The sequence below is a fragment of the Dicentrarchus labrax genome, unplaced genomic scaffold, assembly GCF_905237075.1.
Source record: "Dicentrarchus labrax unplaced genomic scaffold, dlabrax2021, whole genome shotgun sequence".
NCBI classification, from domain to species: Eukaryota; Metazoa; Chordata; class Actinopteri; family Moronidae; genus Dicentrarchus; species Dicentrarchus labrax.
Window position 1 is genome coordinate 18279252 of NW_026136720.1, and position 16589 is coordinate 18295840.

A 16589-nucleotide genomic window follows, 5' to 3' on the forward strand; every position below is an offset into this window, starting at 1 on the left:
TTTAATACATATTCATATTTGGAGTAGGGGACCTTCTCTGGATGTGTGATATTTTTACCTCAGCAAATCTCCAAGCACCCTTTCTTTTGAGGTTACTACAGTTGTTATGCAAAGTAGGATCACACTGGTAGAAGTGCACATTTAAATAACTAAACACTGTATATGACTAGTTTATTACATAGGACAATTTAACTTAAGCTATACTGCATGTTCAAAATGAACTTGGAACTGAGTTACAAAAACACTTATTTCTTTCTAAGATTTAATACCAATAGGTACACTTGAGCACTTTGAATGGTAATTGTAATTGTTTTCTTTAATGTGGAACCAATACCAGCAAATTGTATACTGTGCATGTAAACCATACGTGGTAAATGTATGTTTGTCTATGTTCACACTGTACATGGTGATTTTTGTGCGTAGGTCCCTTAAAAAAAGTTTTATCTCAGTGATTCTACATATTTAAATAAATTACCAAATAAATAAGTAAATTAAAGGAAACAGACAGCAGATTAATAGTGGAGACCATTTTTATTGTACTGCAAGTCACTATAGCTGTAACCAAAGTGCACAGATATATTGTCTTCCAAAGCACTATAATTACTATACACAGACAGAATTTACTATCATTTTAATATTTGGGGTTTGTAGCTTGTAACTCTGCATCTCCCGGAGAACAGTTTTCTTTAAATAAGTCGGTCGGCTCTCTCTTCTCCCAGCCCATTAAACTTAGCTGTTACGTCAAGGAGACTGCAGCTGATTTAAATGTCTGCGTCTGGGTCGCTCTTACAGAACTTTAAATTCAAACCACTCGAAAAATTCAGTAGTTCTAAGTCTGTAAAAATGCAAGCTACCCTAACAAGATATTTTAATTTGCTCTCCGGTGATCACTGAGCTTAGAGAGTCCTAGAATCAGTTGTTAGGTTTTGAATTATTCATCCCAACAACTGTTTAAAATGACACCACACCATCATTGTTTTTATTTTCACCAAGTTCTCCTCCTCCTCCTCTTCCCCAAAGGCAGAAGAAATCAAAGCCAAATCTCATTAGAAGGTTTGAAACGTGGAAGTGAAACAGAACCTGCTGGTAAGCACCATCTCCTGCTGAAGGAGAGGCTGGCTGCTGTGTATGGAGGATCCCAAGCAGGAGAAAAGAAGCCAGCAGCATGCAGATTTTAACCCAATTTCTTGTAAGAAACCCTCCAAAGAGGCTGACTTTAAATAATTATTTTTACTGTGCTATACCATTGATTCCTAGACATTGGGGGGCACGGTTATTTAGAAATCTTATCACAAGTGCAGTGCACAGCAAATACTGTTGACTCCCAAAATGATGTAAGTTGCAGGTCTTAAAAAATAAAAGTACAGTATTGCCTTTGATTTTCCACCAGTGATCAAGGACAGTGTACAAGATGCAGCGCTTGCGATAATCAAGTGTAATCACTCCTGATTTGGCAGCAGCCCTTGAAGTTGCTCTATCTGTTGCTGCATCAATGATCTGCTCAGTTGGAAGATGGCCTGCACAGGCCTCTGGTCTGTCTTTGATATCCCACCCTTGCGTCTGGGTTTGTTAAGCAGTAAGATGAGGCAATTTTGCCTTTCATCTTTCTTTTTTCCAATTTCTCTCAGCTGTCACTACTTAATTAATGTTTTCGCAGCAATTTTTCAACTTTCACTGCCGATGACAGATATGCTGTGCGGCTATTTACATTATCAGCTCATTTCATGAAGTCAGATCTTAGGCTTCTAGTCTGTATTCTGACAGGAACCTGATGTGGCATTTGGGGAAAAGGCATCAGCGATCATAGGGTATGCTGCACATGAGGACTGATGCTATCAAGAAAGTCATTTGGGGGTCATCATTATGTGCACAAATATCTGAAGAAAACTGTCATTTTCAAGCACTTGGTCCTCATGAAGTGAATGGTTTGTTTGAAAAGCATCATTTTCATAAATCCACCCATTACTCTTGGTTGTGTGTAAGCTCTTCAGTGAATCTAAGGGTAATGTAATGAGCTGTATAAAGACCAAAGACTTACAGCAAAAGATTCAGTTCACTTCAACAAGACATTGACTACCTGTGGCAAGTGGTTACGCTATCACCCAAGGTGACTGTAACTCATGCAATATGCATGGGAGGTGAGTGTTCAACTGAAGCAAATCAATATTCTAAAAGTGAAAGAAACACAGCAGATATGAAGGGCATATATGTCTCTGAGTTTATTCACGGAGGAGTGTATGATGACACCTGTGGGTAACTGCTTCGTCCACACACAACTTTGTAAAATTAAGTTCATCCAGTTCAACCAGATCTGGTACAAGATCGAGAATCTTCTGAGCTGCCTTGGATGGGGAGGAAATCATTGGCTTCCATTAATGGCCCTGTACTAAAAGTCTCTCTCAGTTTCTTTTATCATTACAGCACATTCACAAGTTTCAAAATGGAAAAAAGTCTCGACAACTGCACGAACAGTTTTTTTTCTCTTTTGTTTTTTTGTCCCAGGACTCAATGCATAGGATTATACAGTTAGAATACAGTATTTCAACATGTTTTACAAAGATTTATATGGTATAGGAAACAAGAAATAAAAATAATAACTGCACAGCAGTAAGAAAGGTCATTTGTCGAGTATAGATAGTCATTTATCGTACACACTGTGGAATAGCTTAGAAACACAGGGCAAAAAAAATTAACACCGTTGGAACAATTTTTGCGCTATATTCAATCTACATAAGGATACCCTTTTAATTTCAGACTAATTTAGGAATGCCAGACAATTTCAAGGGAAACCCAAATCACATTGGCCACTGTTTTACATTTATTCATTTTGGCCTTTTGAATTTGCCACCAAAGTCCTACTAAGCACACGCCACAGACACCCAAAGGAAATGCACACATTAAAACTGCAACCATAAAAGAAATCATACTGAAATGTCTTCAGCCTATTGGCACGCAAATGGCTGCAGCAGGGCATCTAGCATTTTAGACAGCACACATAATATCACAAGTCCAAGTACATTGCTGTGTCTATAGCACTATCGTCATCATAATCACCTAGGTTACCAATAGAATAATTTAGAAACAATATATATGTATCATCCTATTTAATAAGGCACATTTTTGGTTAAAGAAAGGCTCTGAAAGAAGCTTCTTGCATCAACTCTGTCAGTGAGAGGAGTCAGCAGTAAACAACAGCGGAGACAAGGATGGAGTCTGCAGTCGGCATGCAATTAAGATCAAAAGCCTCCCCTGCTGATTCCATTATACAGAGTGCCACTCTGCACTGCGCTGAGTGGGCAGTGCCAAGTGCTGTTGGTCGGGATGCCAGCGTGCCATGCTGAGACGGCAGGCAGGCAGGCAGGCTCGAGGTCTGTGCAAACCTCTCTCTAGCCAAGGCAGGAATCGTTAACATTCTGGGGTCTCTGGAGCTTGTTATGCTCTGTCAACTACACACATCCATGATCAGATACAGGGAGTACAATTAAATCATCTGTCAACATCTAAACCCATAATTTAGGGATGAAACGTGGTGGCGTTTAATGGACCAAGAAATATCAAACCCTCATTCCTACCCTGTCGACACTTCGGCTCTGACACTGACATATCTACATTTCAATTACTATAACATTTATGTACATGATTGAACCTGACCTCACTAACATTAGACAAAGCCTAAAACCACTGTAATTTGTTCAAAACATACCACTTAAGTACCAACTGCCTCTCTGGCAGGTAATTAACATCAGCAATAGGCTATTTCATAGCTTTAGAGGCAGAATGCTTGATGATTATTTGGAACATTACAACGGTAATACTAAAAAGATGGCACTAAAAATCATGAACACTAACAATGCATGAACCAGTTTGGAAATTTCTCTAACGTATTGCTGAATTGCTACAGTATGTGAATACATTTAGTAAGCTAATGTGACTAATGCCGTTTGTGGCTCATGGTGTTTGGACATTATTGCAGGGCTAATATGAGTGACATGGCTCCATGGCAGAATAAAGTTGCTTCTTGCTGACAAAAAAAGTTTTATAGCAAAAAAAAGAAGAAGAAATATCTGGACAGTCATTAAATGAAATGTCTTAAAAAACTTTTGAAATGTCCTTCTGTGCTTTAGTTGAAGTGGAATGTATCATGGCACTGTACAATAAAGGGAGACAGACTGTGCTATTATCGACTTCCACAAGCACAAATGGCAATCCAGCTTGAAGCAAATCTGAGTCAAAAGCAAAAAAAGAATTTAACTCAAACATTTCTGAAACTACTGGTGACCTGTCATTCATATGAGCCTGGACATTGTTAGATTAACCACTGTCCTTGTGAGGACCCTTTGGTCTCTGTCAAAAAGCTCGGAGAGAGCGCAGGCTCCAGTGTGCCACTGGGTATGGGGGATTAAAATGACAGAAAGCAGGCGTCCCTTCGCCCTCACGCCTGACAGTAGGCATCCTGTGTGTGCACACACATTCCCACACATTCACACACACTTTCACACAAGTTTTGCAATGCACACTTTTGTTCACATGTTGTAGTTCACACAGACATCTACGCACACACAGGCTAATAAAAACACTATCCGCACCACAAGGTGATCCATTTAAAAAGATAATTTTTTTCCTTATAAAGCTTTCCGCATAAAGACTGCACGATAAAAAAAATATATAATACAATTCTTAAAACCTTTTCTCTACACAGAAAGAAATTGAACATCTGATTATCTCCTGTGCCAGTGTGCCACAGAGGGGCTTAATTCTCAGAAAGAGGTCTACCGCACTGCATTGTGGGAGCAATATTCAGTGAAGCATGAGTGAGCGCGCAGACCTTTAAGGTTTGGCAAGTGAGCTTTAAGGCGTACCTATGACAGCGTAACCCATCATTTTCTTCCCCTTTTTGCTCTCTATCTGCATTTCATTAGTCCCTGTTACTCCACAGTACAGCAAATTGTCCCAGAGCCAAGTTGTACAATATACACACCCACATGAGTCCCTTCTCACCTTTCCTTATTTCCATGTTTTATTCTCTAAAAGAAGAAATAAGCCCCTGTAGTCACTGGCAGTATCCTACCATTCCTCTCTCTCCCTCCCCCCCTCCCTCCCTCTACTCGGTGGGTTAGAGATCAGTCACTTTGTTTTCCAGGGCGGCTGCAATCTGCTGGAGCCGCAGGGTCAGCTGTTTACTCTGGGCAGCTGGGTCCTCGTCTAGGGATGCGATGATCTGAAAGAGGGATGGAAGGTGAAAAGGAAAAAAATGGAGAAGAATGGGGGAGAAGTCGGAAATAATAAGCGAAGAGAAAGAAGAGGAGGAGGAATTGGGCAGCAGAGGGCAAAAGAGGAATGTCGGGAAAAGTGAAGAAACAAGGACAGGGGAGGCGGATAGAGAAAGAGCACAGGACAAAGAGGAAGAAAAAAGGGCGGAGAGTGGGAGGAGAGGATGGTGTTATTTGACATCAACAGTCACGTCATATAAGCTGTTATTGTTTGTGAGCCCCACTTAAGGGAGACTGACAGACCCATTTGTTTATCCAACTTGTTCATTAGGTTTTGTTTATCCCCTTTTCATGACCTCAAGTGGCAATGCACAATGGACGCTTAAAAATCAATTCCCAGAGCAATTTTCCAATTCACATCCCACAGAAATGCTTTCAATTAAAATTTCATACAATCACTCTTCTGGCATATCAAGAGTGAGGAGAGAAAAAAGGAAAAGCAATAATATAGTGGGCAGTAGTGCATTCAGTGGAATAGCCTCCTTGGGGTGCGATAGGAAAGAGAAGGGCCTCTTACCCCATCATAGTATTTGCTGGCGTACTGGTAAAGCTGATGGAGAGCCACTTGTGTGTTCAGTTTGTCTGTGTGAGCCTGGAGAACATAAACAACAATTTAAAGGTTAAAGGGAAAATGTAAACCATAAATGTGCAGAGTTCAATGAGCAACCTACAGTACTTCTTCTACTCAGAAAGTACCACTATATACTCATTGTCATTGTTAATGGCGGAGTCCGCCACTCTCACGCTGAATGTACAGTAAATTGCCTATCACAGCAGGGATTCACAGGAAACTAGGCATGCATTACTGTTTGTAATCTCATTGATATCAGCCTTGCTGTTTACTGTTCACTCTCCTACATTTTACAGGAGAGTCCTATTACTCTACTGTAATAAGAGCTTTATTAAGTTACTGCTAATGCAAACCAAATACTAAGAATTTCCAACTTACAGCTAGTTTACATTTAACTAAATTAACTGGGGAAATCTGAGGTGGCCTCTATTATAAAGCAGTCTCAGAAAACTCAATGCACTGAGGTTATAGCTGCTAGGAGTACCAAAACAACAATGACCAGCCAGTAGTCATGTAGTAAGTCTCCAAATTTTTTAGAAAATCTGCAAAAGAAAATGCAGATCAATGTTCATTTCCATCCACTATTGTTAATTACTACTGAATATTAGGAATTGGTTCATCGAGATAGACCGTTCTCCAGTTGGGTGCCATTAAAACAGAAGAAAGTTGCATAACAAGATGACGTAAGTAAAAGAGTACCTGTCTCCTCATTACTCCATACAGATCTTGTTTTTTGTCCGCCACTATTCTTGCTTCATGTAAATCATTTATTCGCTAAGTCTGTTTCCATTGCAAGTTTTCCACATCAAACAAGCATTAAAACTTTTGCAATATTTTAATACATTTCCAGCATTTCCACTCAGGTTTCGTTAGGCGCAAATTGTACGCGCACATAAAAACAGGTGGATTCAAACATATTTAGTGAACTGTTTGATGAATAGCTGCAGGCTCTTCAACAAGGTAACAAACTTTTTACTGTCCTGTTGTTGTGTGGGAAGCTACTCTACTCATGGCTGCTTATTGACGGACATCTTTGTTAAAACAACACAAGTTTGTTTGGCTGCACTTTAAACAGATACGCTAGTTGCTTTTCTGTTGTATTTCTGACAAAGTAGCTGCTCAGGCAGTGTTTGCTGTAGCGTTAAAGTTTACGTGCTGTTACCACGGTAACCACAGGTGTCGCAAAATCCACAAGGACTGAAATTCTTAAAGATTATAACTTTAACGGAGTAATCTGAGTGGCACAGATAATGACTGCTGTGTTTCTTACCCGGGACACCTCTGCCAGATGAGTGTTCATGTCCTGGTCACTGACGGGTATCATCTGCCTGATGCCCTTGTAGTAACTACAGTGAGAGACACAAGAGGTGGTAATCACTACATTATGTAATCGTTATTTACCAATCTTTTACAAGAAGCATTTTAAACTGAGATCAAATTGAAGAAACCGTAAAATGCTGATAAGACTTACTCGTCCACCATCTTCTTATAGGTGGAGATCTCCTTTGCATAGAGTAGTTTGTTACTTGGAGAGTCCTAGAGACAGAAAGCGGACAAATGGTAAAAACAACTTTAGATTGATTGAACTTTGACATTCCTCTTCTCACTCCATTTTACTTCTCATGTAACCAACTCGGTTCAAATCTTCTTTGTGTTTTCTCCCATCTTCCCTCTTGCTCTTTCACCCCCCTTCCTCCTCCCTATTTCTACTCACCCGGCTGAGTTTGTGCTCGCTCTTTGTGCAGGCGTCCATGAATGTCTGGGCGATGACAGAAAGCGAGGCGTCCACCACTTCAGACACGTGGACGTCAAAAGTGAAGTGGGGATTCTTGAGAATGTTCACCCAGAACCGCAGAGGAAGGCTGCACAGGAAAAAAAGGGAAAGAAAACGGTCCATCATCGCAGTCGTTATCATTATTATTGCTTCAGAATGGTTGAAAATCTCATCAACCACATTACATTTACGAATTCATTCGAGTCAGGGAGGCATTTCACATGTGAGAGCACTTGCCTGAGGCACAATTGAGTACTGTACAAGATAATAACAGGGATGGAGAGAAGCCTTTCTTGTAGGTGTCAGTTTATTCAGAACAATACCCTCAACTGTCAGTTAATATTAGTATTTCATATGACACTGACCTCTCTGAGAATTATTGCTGTTCAAAGAAAATTAAATGAGACGGAGAAAAATAACCTCGGAAGACTTTTTTTCTTAATAACAAAAGCGTTCTACACAGAGCAACAGTCAATGATGCTTGTCTGCTCTAACGATAGTGATTAGAAGTGCTAAAGTAACACCAAAACTTTGACCTTTCTAGTTCCTGCGCAGCCTAACAACCTAAAGCACGGACTACATAATGTAATGCTTGAGTACTCTCGCTAATTTCCCTTCTGAACAGGAAAAACACTCTCCATACACTTCTTTCCAACCTCATGTCAGCTTGTAAATTCAAAAGAAAAATACAGTAGTTTCCAAAAAAAGACTCTTCCTCCCTGATCAGTGTGAATGCCCTGCCATCTGAGACATGAAACGCACACCGTGTAAAATTCATACTGGTTTTGCAATATCTCCGGGGAAGGCTGCAGTGAGAGTACAATAGAAGCATAAAAATAGCAATGTTGCTATAATCACAGAATTAAATTAGCTTGGGACATAATTACCATGTTTGTTTGTTGTTGTGCCTCATACACACATTCATATTTAATACATGGCCCTCAGTTGATTTGATAAACAGAACGGGTGGATGCAGAATGTGGTGTGGAGTGTAGTAAGTAATTAAATCGCTCATCTCCTGTCCTTGTGTGGGTGCTCTCTTGCCAGCCTTACGTCAATCACTGGCATCTACATGCAACACGTCGTCTTGTATGCTTGAGCCTTAGCCGACGTGACACTAATTTATGCACTTAAATGTCACATGGGAGCAGGGGGATTGCAAATGCAAACTAAGTGAGCTGAAATTGTGCATTTGTATTCAGCCCTTTCTTGGATAAGTAAGTTTTATTTCTTGGAGAGTTAGTGTATCTCTAGGCAGTGGGACTCAGATAGTCAGTGTGTGCTAAGTATATTTACAATTATTAATTAGCATTGCACTTAAAAAGGTCCAGTGTCTAACATTTAGGAGGGTCCACTGGCAGAAATGACCTGAATATTGGAATTGCTGTGTTTTTGTTCCCTTAGAATGAGCCTTTATATCTAAAGATGCAGAGGGTTGCCATGTGGTAATGCCATATTTGTACAGTAGCCCAGAAGGGACTCTAGATAGGTGCGTTCAAGTTTTTTGCGTGTTTCACAGCCACCATCGTTTCTCCTTCCTGCTAGGAAGAGGGGGGTGAAGCGGGGGAACAATGCTAGATGCCACTAAATCCGACACACTGGACCTTTAAGTACAAATTTGACGAACTTCACTTTTGAATCAATATTCCCATTTTATGCTTTTTTTTTTTTTTTTTTTTAACTTCTACTCCACCACAGAAAAATATTAACATTTTTACTCCACTGGAAACATTTGACAGATACAGTTACTATGTACTTTTTTACAGTTACTATGTACTTTTTTAAATTAAGATTTTGAATTAAAAAACTTTTAATAAGCTTATATAACACTACGTTCCCAACATTCTTGTCTTGAGCAGGTGTCTATGATTCCACCAAAAAAAGACTTCTCTTCATAACTTCTCAGAAGCACAAAGAATATTTCAAAAGATAAATGGGAAAGACAGTGTAATACTGAGATTTTAGACAACAATTGGCAAAACAAGTGGGTGAAACAATACATTCCTGGATATAAAGGGAATTCTCCTTGAAAAATAATAGATTTCTTTATTACACCACAAAAAGTAAGCTGTTAGCCATCAGGAATGCTGAAGAGAGAATGGATAATTTGAGGAAAATCACTCACATCGTTTTTTGTGTTTATTGCATTTTGGGAAATGATATGTAAAGTATTAGAAACTTTTAATGTAAAATTCACACATATCTTGAGACTCGAAGAAGAAAAACTGACATTATATGAGACTCAAAATAGCAACAACATCCATGAAAAAGCCTTTTGCCAATAAAGACTGGTTTGAAGAAAAAAATCTAGTATTACATAAAGATGCAAAGATCATAGGATAGTCCAAAAAACAAATGCAAATTTGTGCGGCAGAATCTTTTTTTCCCCTTCTCTTGTACTCCATTAATCACCCCACAACCGCTCAGATTCCCTGAGATACTTTTTACTTACTGTGTCTGCACTATGTTATTATGTTATTTTGTTGCACCAGAGAGAAAAGGCGAACAAGACTTTTTGTTATGCTACACTGGTAAAATTATAAAAATGTGAATTGAACTGAATTAGGTAAAGTACATCTTCCACCACTAATTACAATACATACACATTAAAGTAGTAGTCTTAGCATGAGAGTGTATTCAGGCGTGCGGTATTTTTACCTATTAGTCTTCCAGATATGGATGGTCTCCTCATCCACATTGTTGTGTTTCAGCGCTTGCTCATCCAGGAAGTCAAAGAAATATTTTACTGCTGGTGGCACCACTGCCCCAGAGCACAGCACGCTGCGGAAGAAGTCATCCACAAACTGCTGCAGTGTTCCCTGAAAGGGGCCACAAATAATGTGAGACAGGGCAGAAACGGAGAGCAGAGCCAGACATATCAAAGCCCTGAGACAGATATTTGCACATAAAATGAGTATAGATGTTCAGGCTTTTCTCAGAGTATTTCAACATCTTCTGTCCTATCTAAATCTAGAAGCCATCAATTAAGTTGGCTTTTTAACCGAAAACCATTCCTGGAACAGCAAAAATTGGCAGGGTCAGTTAAATTGGATAACTACTTAACAAATGTCTGATTGAGTAAATGATTCTGTCTTTTTACCTTGACAGAAAGGAGTCGTGTTAGATAGATCTCTGTAATGGCTTTGGTCATCGACTTGTCCTTTATACTTCCTCGTTTAGATTTGATCTCATCCATTTCGTCTGCCGGCCTCACCAAGTGAAACACCTTATCATCTTCCAACAAAGCATTTCCTATCGGAAGAAAAACAACCCGTAAAACTTTCTTCTTGTAATTCTACAGCTTATTTATTCATGCATGCTCTCACAGAACATATTCAGATGATAAAAAAGGGAGTGTGTTTGTCAGCTGAATTTGAATGCAGAGAGAATATCCAAGTAGAAATGCTAAACAAAAAACTGTAAAAAACTATTTTGAAATGCACATAGAAAGGCAGAAGAAAAGAGTGCATATAATTTCAGCATAATCTAAAAGTGTGCTATACAGAAAACAGCATGTGTAAGTGTTCAATGAGAGCGGGGATGTTGACAAAAGCACCTTGGGGTAAGAAACAAAGGCAAGCATTATATTCTCAAGTTTACACCTGATCTTTGCTTGTTCGGGTTCAACAAGTGTCTGCATATGTGTATTTAGAGACACGTACGCTCTTCGTGGTTTTCTTGGTTCTGGTCATAGTTCTGCTGAGTGTGAAGAACTCTGGACAAGACTAATGTGGCGTTATCTCGCACCTGGAATGCACATAACAGTCTTTTGTTAGACAGAGAACACACACAATTACTTACGTCACACACCTTGAATTCAATAAGTACTGTGACTGAGGTCAGCAGTCTCTTTTAGTGCTCCAGAACTAATTCATAATCAATGCAATTGAGTGGACAGCAACAATGAGTCTTTACTGGGGTATTTACAGGCCGTTTTCTTTGGCGTCAACCCTTTATTGACCCCACAAATACTGTGATTAGCACTACTCTGGCACAGCCAATGATTCTATGGCAGCAAGGCTGTCCTCAAAGAACAACTGCAAGACAACGGTGGGTAGGATGAAAGGAAGAGGAGTACCTTTGAAAGAGGGGGATTTAAGTGGACGTAAAGCAGGACAAGTAGGGGATATTTGTGAGTGACCTTTATTTTCCGAGGATCAATACAGTGCCAAGAAGATTTAGTGGCGTTCTGTCGCCATTGAGAGCTGACAAGAGCAAACGGAGACCAGGCACTTTCTACTGCCTACTGATGAGAAGTTAAAAAATGTAGGCATGTTGCTGAACTGATAAAGGTAAACCGTGACGGACAATGGCTATACAGTGCTTTCTTGTATGCTTGATTTATGGACACAAACAAGTTTACCTTTTAGAAATTGTAAGTGATTCATCTTGACCACATTTACTCAAGATACAAGAGCTCACACATTCCATCATCTTTAATAAACCTGCAATCATTTTTTTTTGGCCACTCAGGGGCAGCTGTCATCTGAATAACGCTTGCCTTCTGAAGGAGAAGCTATGGTGGCTGTGAACGCAAAAAAAAAAAAAAAACATGACTGCCACAAATTTGGCATTACCACATGGTGACCCTCTGCATCTGTAGATATAAAGGCTCATTCTAAGGGAACAAAAACACAACAATTCCGACATTCAGGTCATTTCTGCCAGTGGACCCTCCCTAAATGTTAGACACTGGACCTTTTTAAGTGCAATGCTAATTAATAATTGTAAATATACTTAGCACACACTGACTATATGAGTCCCACTGCCAGACTAACATTAACTCTCCAAGAAATAAAACTTAAAACAAGTTCTATTAAAACAGACTTGATGGATCCTTAAAGGATTCACTTTCAATTTTCAATATTGTCTCTGTAATGTTATACATTAGCTTATACTGTACATTAGACCTTGACCTACATTATATATTGATCGTACTTACATTGTTATAGAATAAACTTTTGTCTCCAGGGATATTTTCAGTCACAGATTCAGTTACAAAAATAAAATAGAATAAAAACAGTTTTCATTCACTCATCTAATTTGAGTGGTTTCAGGTTCTTGCTCTGGGACATGATACAATTAGTGTTATTGTGTGTAGGGTTGTGTTGCACTATAATAGATTGTCAAGAGTAATTTGAGACTACTGGGATTTTTTTTTAATGCATTTTTTAAGTTGAGGAATAATTCGACTTTCACTTCCTGCCGAAAAGACAGATAAGGAGATCAATATTACTCTCGTGTGGCTGTTAAATATAAGACTACAGTCATCAGCTGGTTAGCTTAGCACAAAGATTGGAAACAGGTGATAACAGGCTCAACAGTATCGAAATAAGCCTTTCAGTATCTCTAAAGCTCACTCATACAGAGCCCAGGCTTCCCCTTTTGCAGTCTTTGTACTAAGCTAACTAAATGTCTGCCGGCTGCAGCTTCATATTTAATGGACATGTCCCAAAATGTTACACTTACAAGCTGACAATAAAATAGGAGGAGGGGGGTGGAGGGTGACATGCAACAAATATCTTGATGGACTCCAACCAGGGATGTTTCGATTATACAGTCGGCACCTTATGTACCTTTGCCTAAAAATAATATCACAGTATTGCCAGATTCTTTTAATTATGTTGGCACGTTCCCCATGCAAGTTAGAAAACATTGATTTTACTATTGCTAACATTTAATAGTTTAATATGGTAAAATAAACATTTAATAGTTTAATGTGGTAAAAAGTAGCTACAAAAGTATCAATCAAAAAATTATATGATGTCTACTGATCTGTAAATGTGCAGCAGACATAGATTTCATACACACCGCTGTGCCTGAAATGGCGTGAAAATAGGCAACCCCATTCACATCCACACGCCCACATACAGCTATTTACTTCCCCTCTGGTTCCTCACATTCCAGGCTATTTTCAGCCTTCCTTTTTTTAGCATGTTTCCATCAATTTTGTCAGTACTCACGTTATAGTGTGCCAGAGTGTTGATGCGTTTCCACCTGCCCTCTTTCTGGGAAGTCAAGTCCAGATCTGACAAAATCTGTCCCGTTGAGCCTGGACGCCACTCTATGGTGAAGACAGGAAGTCAGTCAAAGCTGCCAGATGGAGGTGTACTGCTTTGGTAAACTCTATAACCATACTTCAATATTTTTACCAATTGCATTTATTTCATCATGGATCACCATCACCCTAAGGGTTCACTGTAATAAAGTGGTCTTAAATAAATCCAGCTACCCATCCTACTGTCTGCCCAGCTCTCTCTGCTGGGATTTAGTGACACACTTGAGTTAATTTTGGGTGAAGAAGTGACAGATCAGTGGTTTCTGAATAATTAAAATCTAATTCTAAACTGTGATTTGCACCCCAACATTTTCAATTTAGAAAAATCCGATACCACTGCAGACCTGAGCTCAACACCATCTGCGACATATGATTCATTTACAAGTACCACAAAATAATAAGGGGGTTATCTTTCTGATTCACCATGAAAGAGGATGGATCTCTGCTTATCTAAAATGTATAAAGGAATGAGATCTACAGCATGCGTGGGAATAAAACATGGCTTTGATGTTGGAAAATGTCTATAGAGCTTTAGCCTTTCAAGTCAGTCCCCAAGGTTTCTGACAACAGCAGCGAGTAACTTTGTTTAGGGATGAAGGCTTTCTTCATGTCGCTGACAATGAATAACTGAATACGCTTTTTTTATGACACAAACAGTCAGAAAGAAAGAGAGATACTCTTCAAAATAATCTATTAAATGTTAAAATGAAATAAAAAATAAATTGCTTATTTAGAAAAGTGCACTGATTTAATTAAAAATGCATTTCAGTCAGAACAGAAATAGCTTCTCCATTTTGACATCCTTGCCACGCCTTGTAACCTTTACATTATTTATCATTATTAGATGTTTTCTGCCTCGACTCATCTTCCACTCAGGTGGCCCTCATTTACTCACCCAGTGTGACACTGTCAACCTTGGGCCGCTGGGAGTACGGCAGGTTCCTGTACACCTGCTCTATGATCTTCTCCTTCACCTGCGAGATGGTGTCACAGCTCAGCACCTTGACGGGCGTCACATCTGGACCTTCGCCCTGCACCAGCACTTGCAGTGTCTGACAAACACACACACACACACACACACGCACACACAAAAAGCACACATTAAGCCCACGTGGTCATACCGTCTGCAGGACACGTGGCAGCACACAAATGAGAAATATGCAGAAATATTCAAACATGGCCAGGGCACCCAACCACCCACCCACAAATGCACACCCACACACAAATGCACACCCACACATTCTGTCGGGATGTTGTCGTCATGGCAACCAGGCGTCTGCAATCACAGAGCGACACACACGCACACACACACACACAATACACACACACTCTCCTGACACCTGAGAGGACTCCTGTCACCTTGGCCAGCTAATGACCAAGGCTCAGCGGGAGCAAACTCTGACCCACCTCTTCTCCCACACTCAGTCACTCTGTCAGAAATAACTAACTGACCACTAGACAGACTCAAACAGGGGGGCAGGCAATCCAATCACAATAGCAACCCTCACAAGCCTGTCTGCATTTGAGGTGAATGGGAAGAGCACGCTGTGAATTAAAGCCAATAGGAAACACTGCGTGTGCCTGTGAAATCTAACTCATTGCGTTTTTTCTCCCTCTGTAATTCAATCACAGAAGGTGATCGATCACGACAGAAGACGTGTAATTCAGGCTAATTTGATAATTGTCCTCGACAACGCCATTACCCATGGGTCTTCTTATTTGTGCTGACTTTAACAGAAAACAGCTGTGTTCACATTAGCTTCCATTAATGAAACACGAAACCAAAGCGAGGCGCACAGGCTTTTCCTGACTCCTGAAAAGCTGCCCAAATGGATGCAGAGCAGGTGCAGGTTGGAAGGTCGAGGAGGGTTTGTGAATGTGGCTTGTACTCTTTACTTGTACCAACTTGTAGTACTTTCACCGCAGCCATGCATTTGCACTGCTATATTGGAATGTGTCGCCTGTGTAGTTTCTGAGCTGAGAACATTGACACTGAAAATGGATGTCACAAAAAAGCGGGCAGTCGCCTGTGGGGTTTTTGGTGGTTACCATGGCAACTGCACTGTGTGTGTGTGTGTGTGTGTGTGTGTGTGTGTGTGTGTGTGTGTGCGTGTTTGTGCTGCTCACCAGGCATAAAACACCATGCAATCTCAAAGCAGTATGTGCAGTTTCTCTGACACTGAGTTTGTATATGTGAGTGTTTGTGTGGGGTCTTTTGAATTTTGTGTGTGTGTGTCCATCTCACCAGGACGGAGTACTCTACATCGTCGCCCAACAGGCCTGTGTCGTTGAGGGTGTACTTGGCTTTCTTTACTCTGGCGTCCACAGGCCCTTTCTCGATCTGGTGCTTGATGGCTCGGAACAGTTTGTACAAGGGCTCGCCTGCAGAGTCCTGGTACACACACACACACACACACACACACACACACACACACACACACACACACACACACACACACACACACACACACACACACACACACACACACACACACACACACACACACACACAAAGCCATTAAGAAGTTGTCTCAGATGTTGTCTACATGCTAATTGTTGTGATTAGCAGTTAAGAAGACAGATAAATGCACACTATCAATACCAAGCAATAATGAAAGAAATGGAGGAATCCATGCATGCAAGAACTCAATGTTGTAAAGTTTCATTATACCTGTTTTCTGTATTAGCAAATTAAGTACATCAATAATGTTATGACTCGCATTGACTAGAATTCAGAAAGATTATTACAAATTACATGTAATACATTTGTATTGAGTGAACCAAAATATTACCTTTAAAAACTGGTAAAGGCAGATAGACATCCAGTTACACAGCATCCTTTCCACCACTGTCTCTGACCTGGAAAAACACATTAGATGAGCTGTTTTTAATATCATTGTTAGAATAAAATTTTAT

At 40.0% G+C, this 16589-nt stretch overlaps 1 protein-coding gene across 4 annotated transcripts in view; it reads right to left on the reverse strand.

The window, feature by feature from the left end:
- Positions 1–2195: 2195 nt before the first annotated feature.
- Positions 2196–16589, reverse strand: part of plxnb2b (plexin b2b) — a 128517-nt gene continuing 114123 nt past the window's right edge. For all 4 annotated transcript variants that reach the window (XM_051381422.1, XM_051381423.1, XM_051381420.1 and 1 more), the window contains 12 exons: positions 16466–16532; positions 15919–16065; positions 14569–14725; positions 13579–13679; positions 11278–11362; positions 10716–10867; positions 10274–10434; positions 7556–7703; positions 7313–7377; positions 7112–7187; positions 5788–5862; positions 2196–5218 (listed from right to left, as the gene is read on the reverse strand). In XM_051381422.1, coding sequence (XP_051237382.1) covers positions 5114–5218; positions 5788–5862; positions 7112–7187; positions 7313–7377; positions 7556–7703; positions 10274–10434; positions 10716–10867; positions 11278–11362; positions 13579–13679; positions 14569–14725; positions 15919–16065; positions 16466–16532 — 1339 coding nt within the window. In that variant the 3' untranslated portion in view covers positions 2196–5113. The remainder of the gene's footprint in view (positions 5219–5787; positions 5863–7111; positions 7188–7312; positions 7378–7555; positions 7704–10273; positions 10435–10715; positions 10868–11277; positions 11363–13578; positions 13680–14568; positions 14726–15918; positions 16066–16465; positions 16533–16589) is intronic.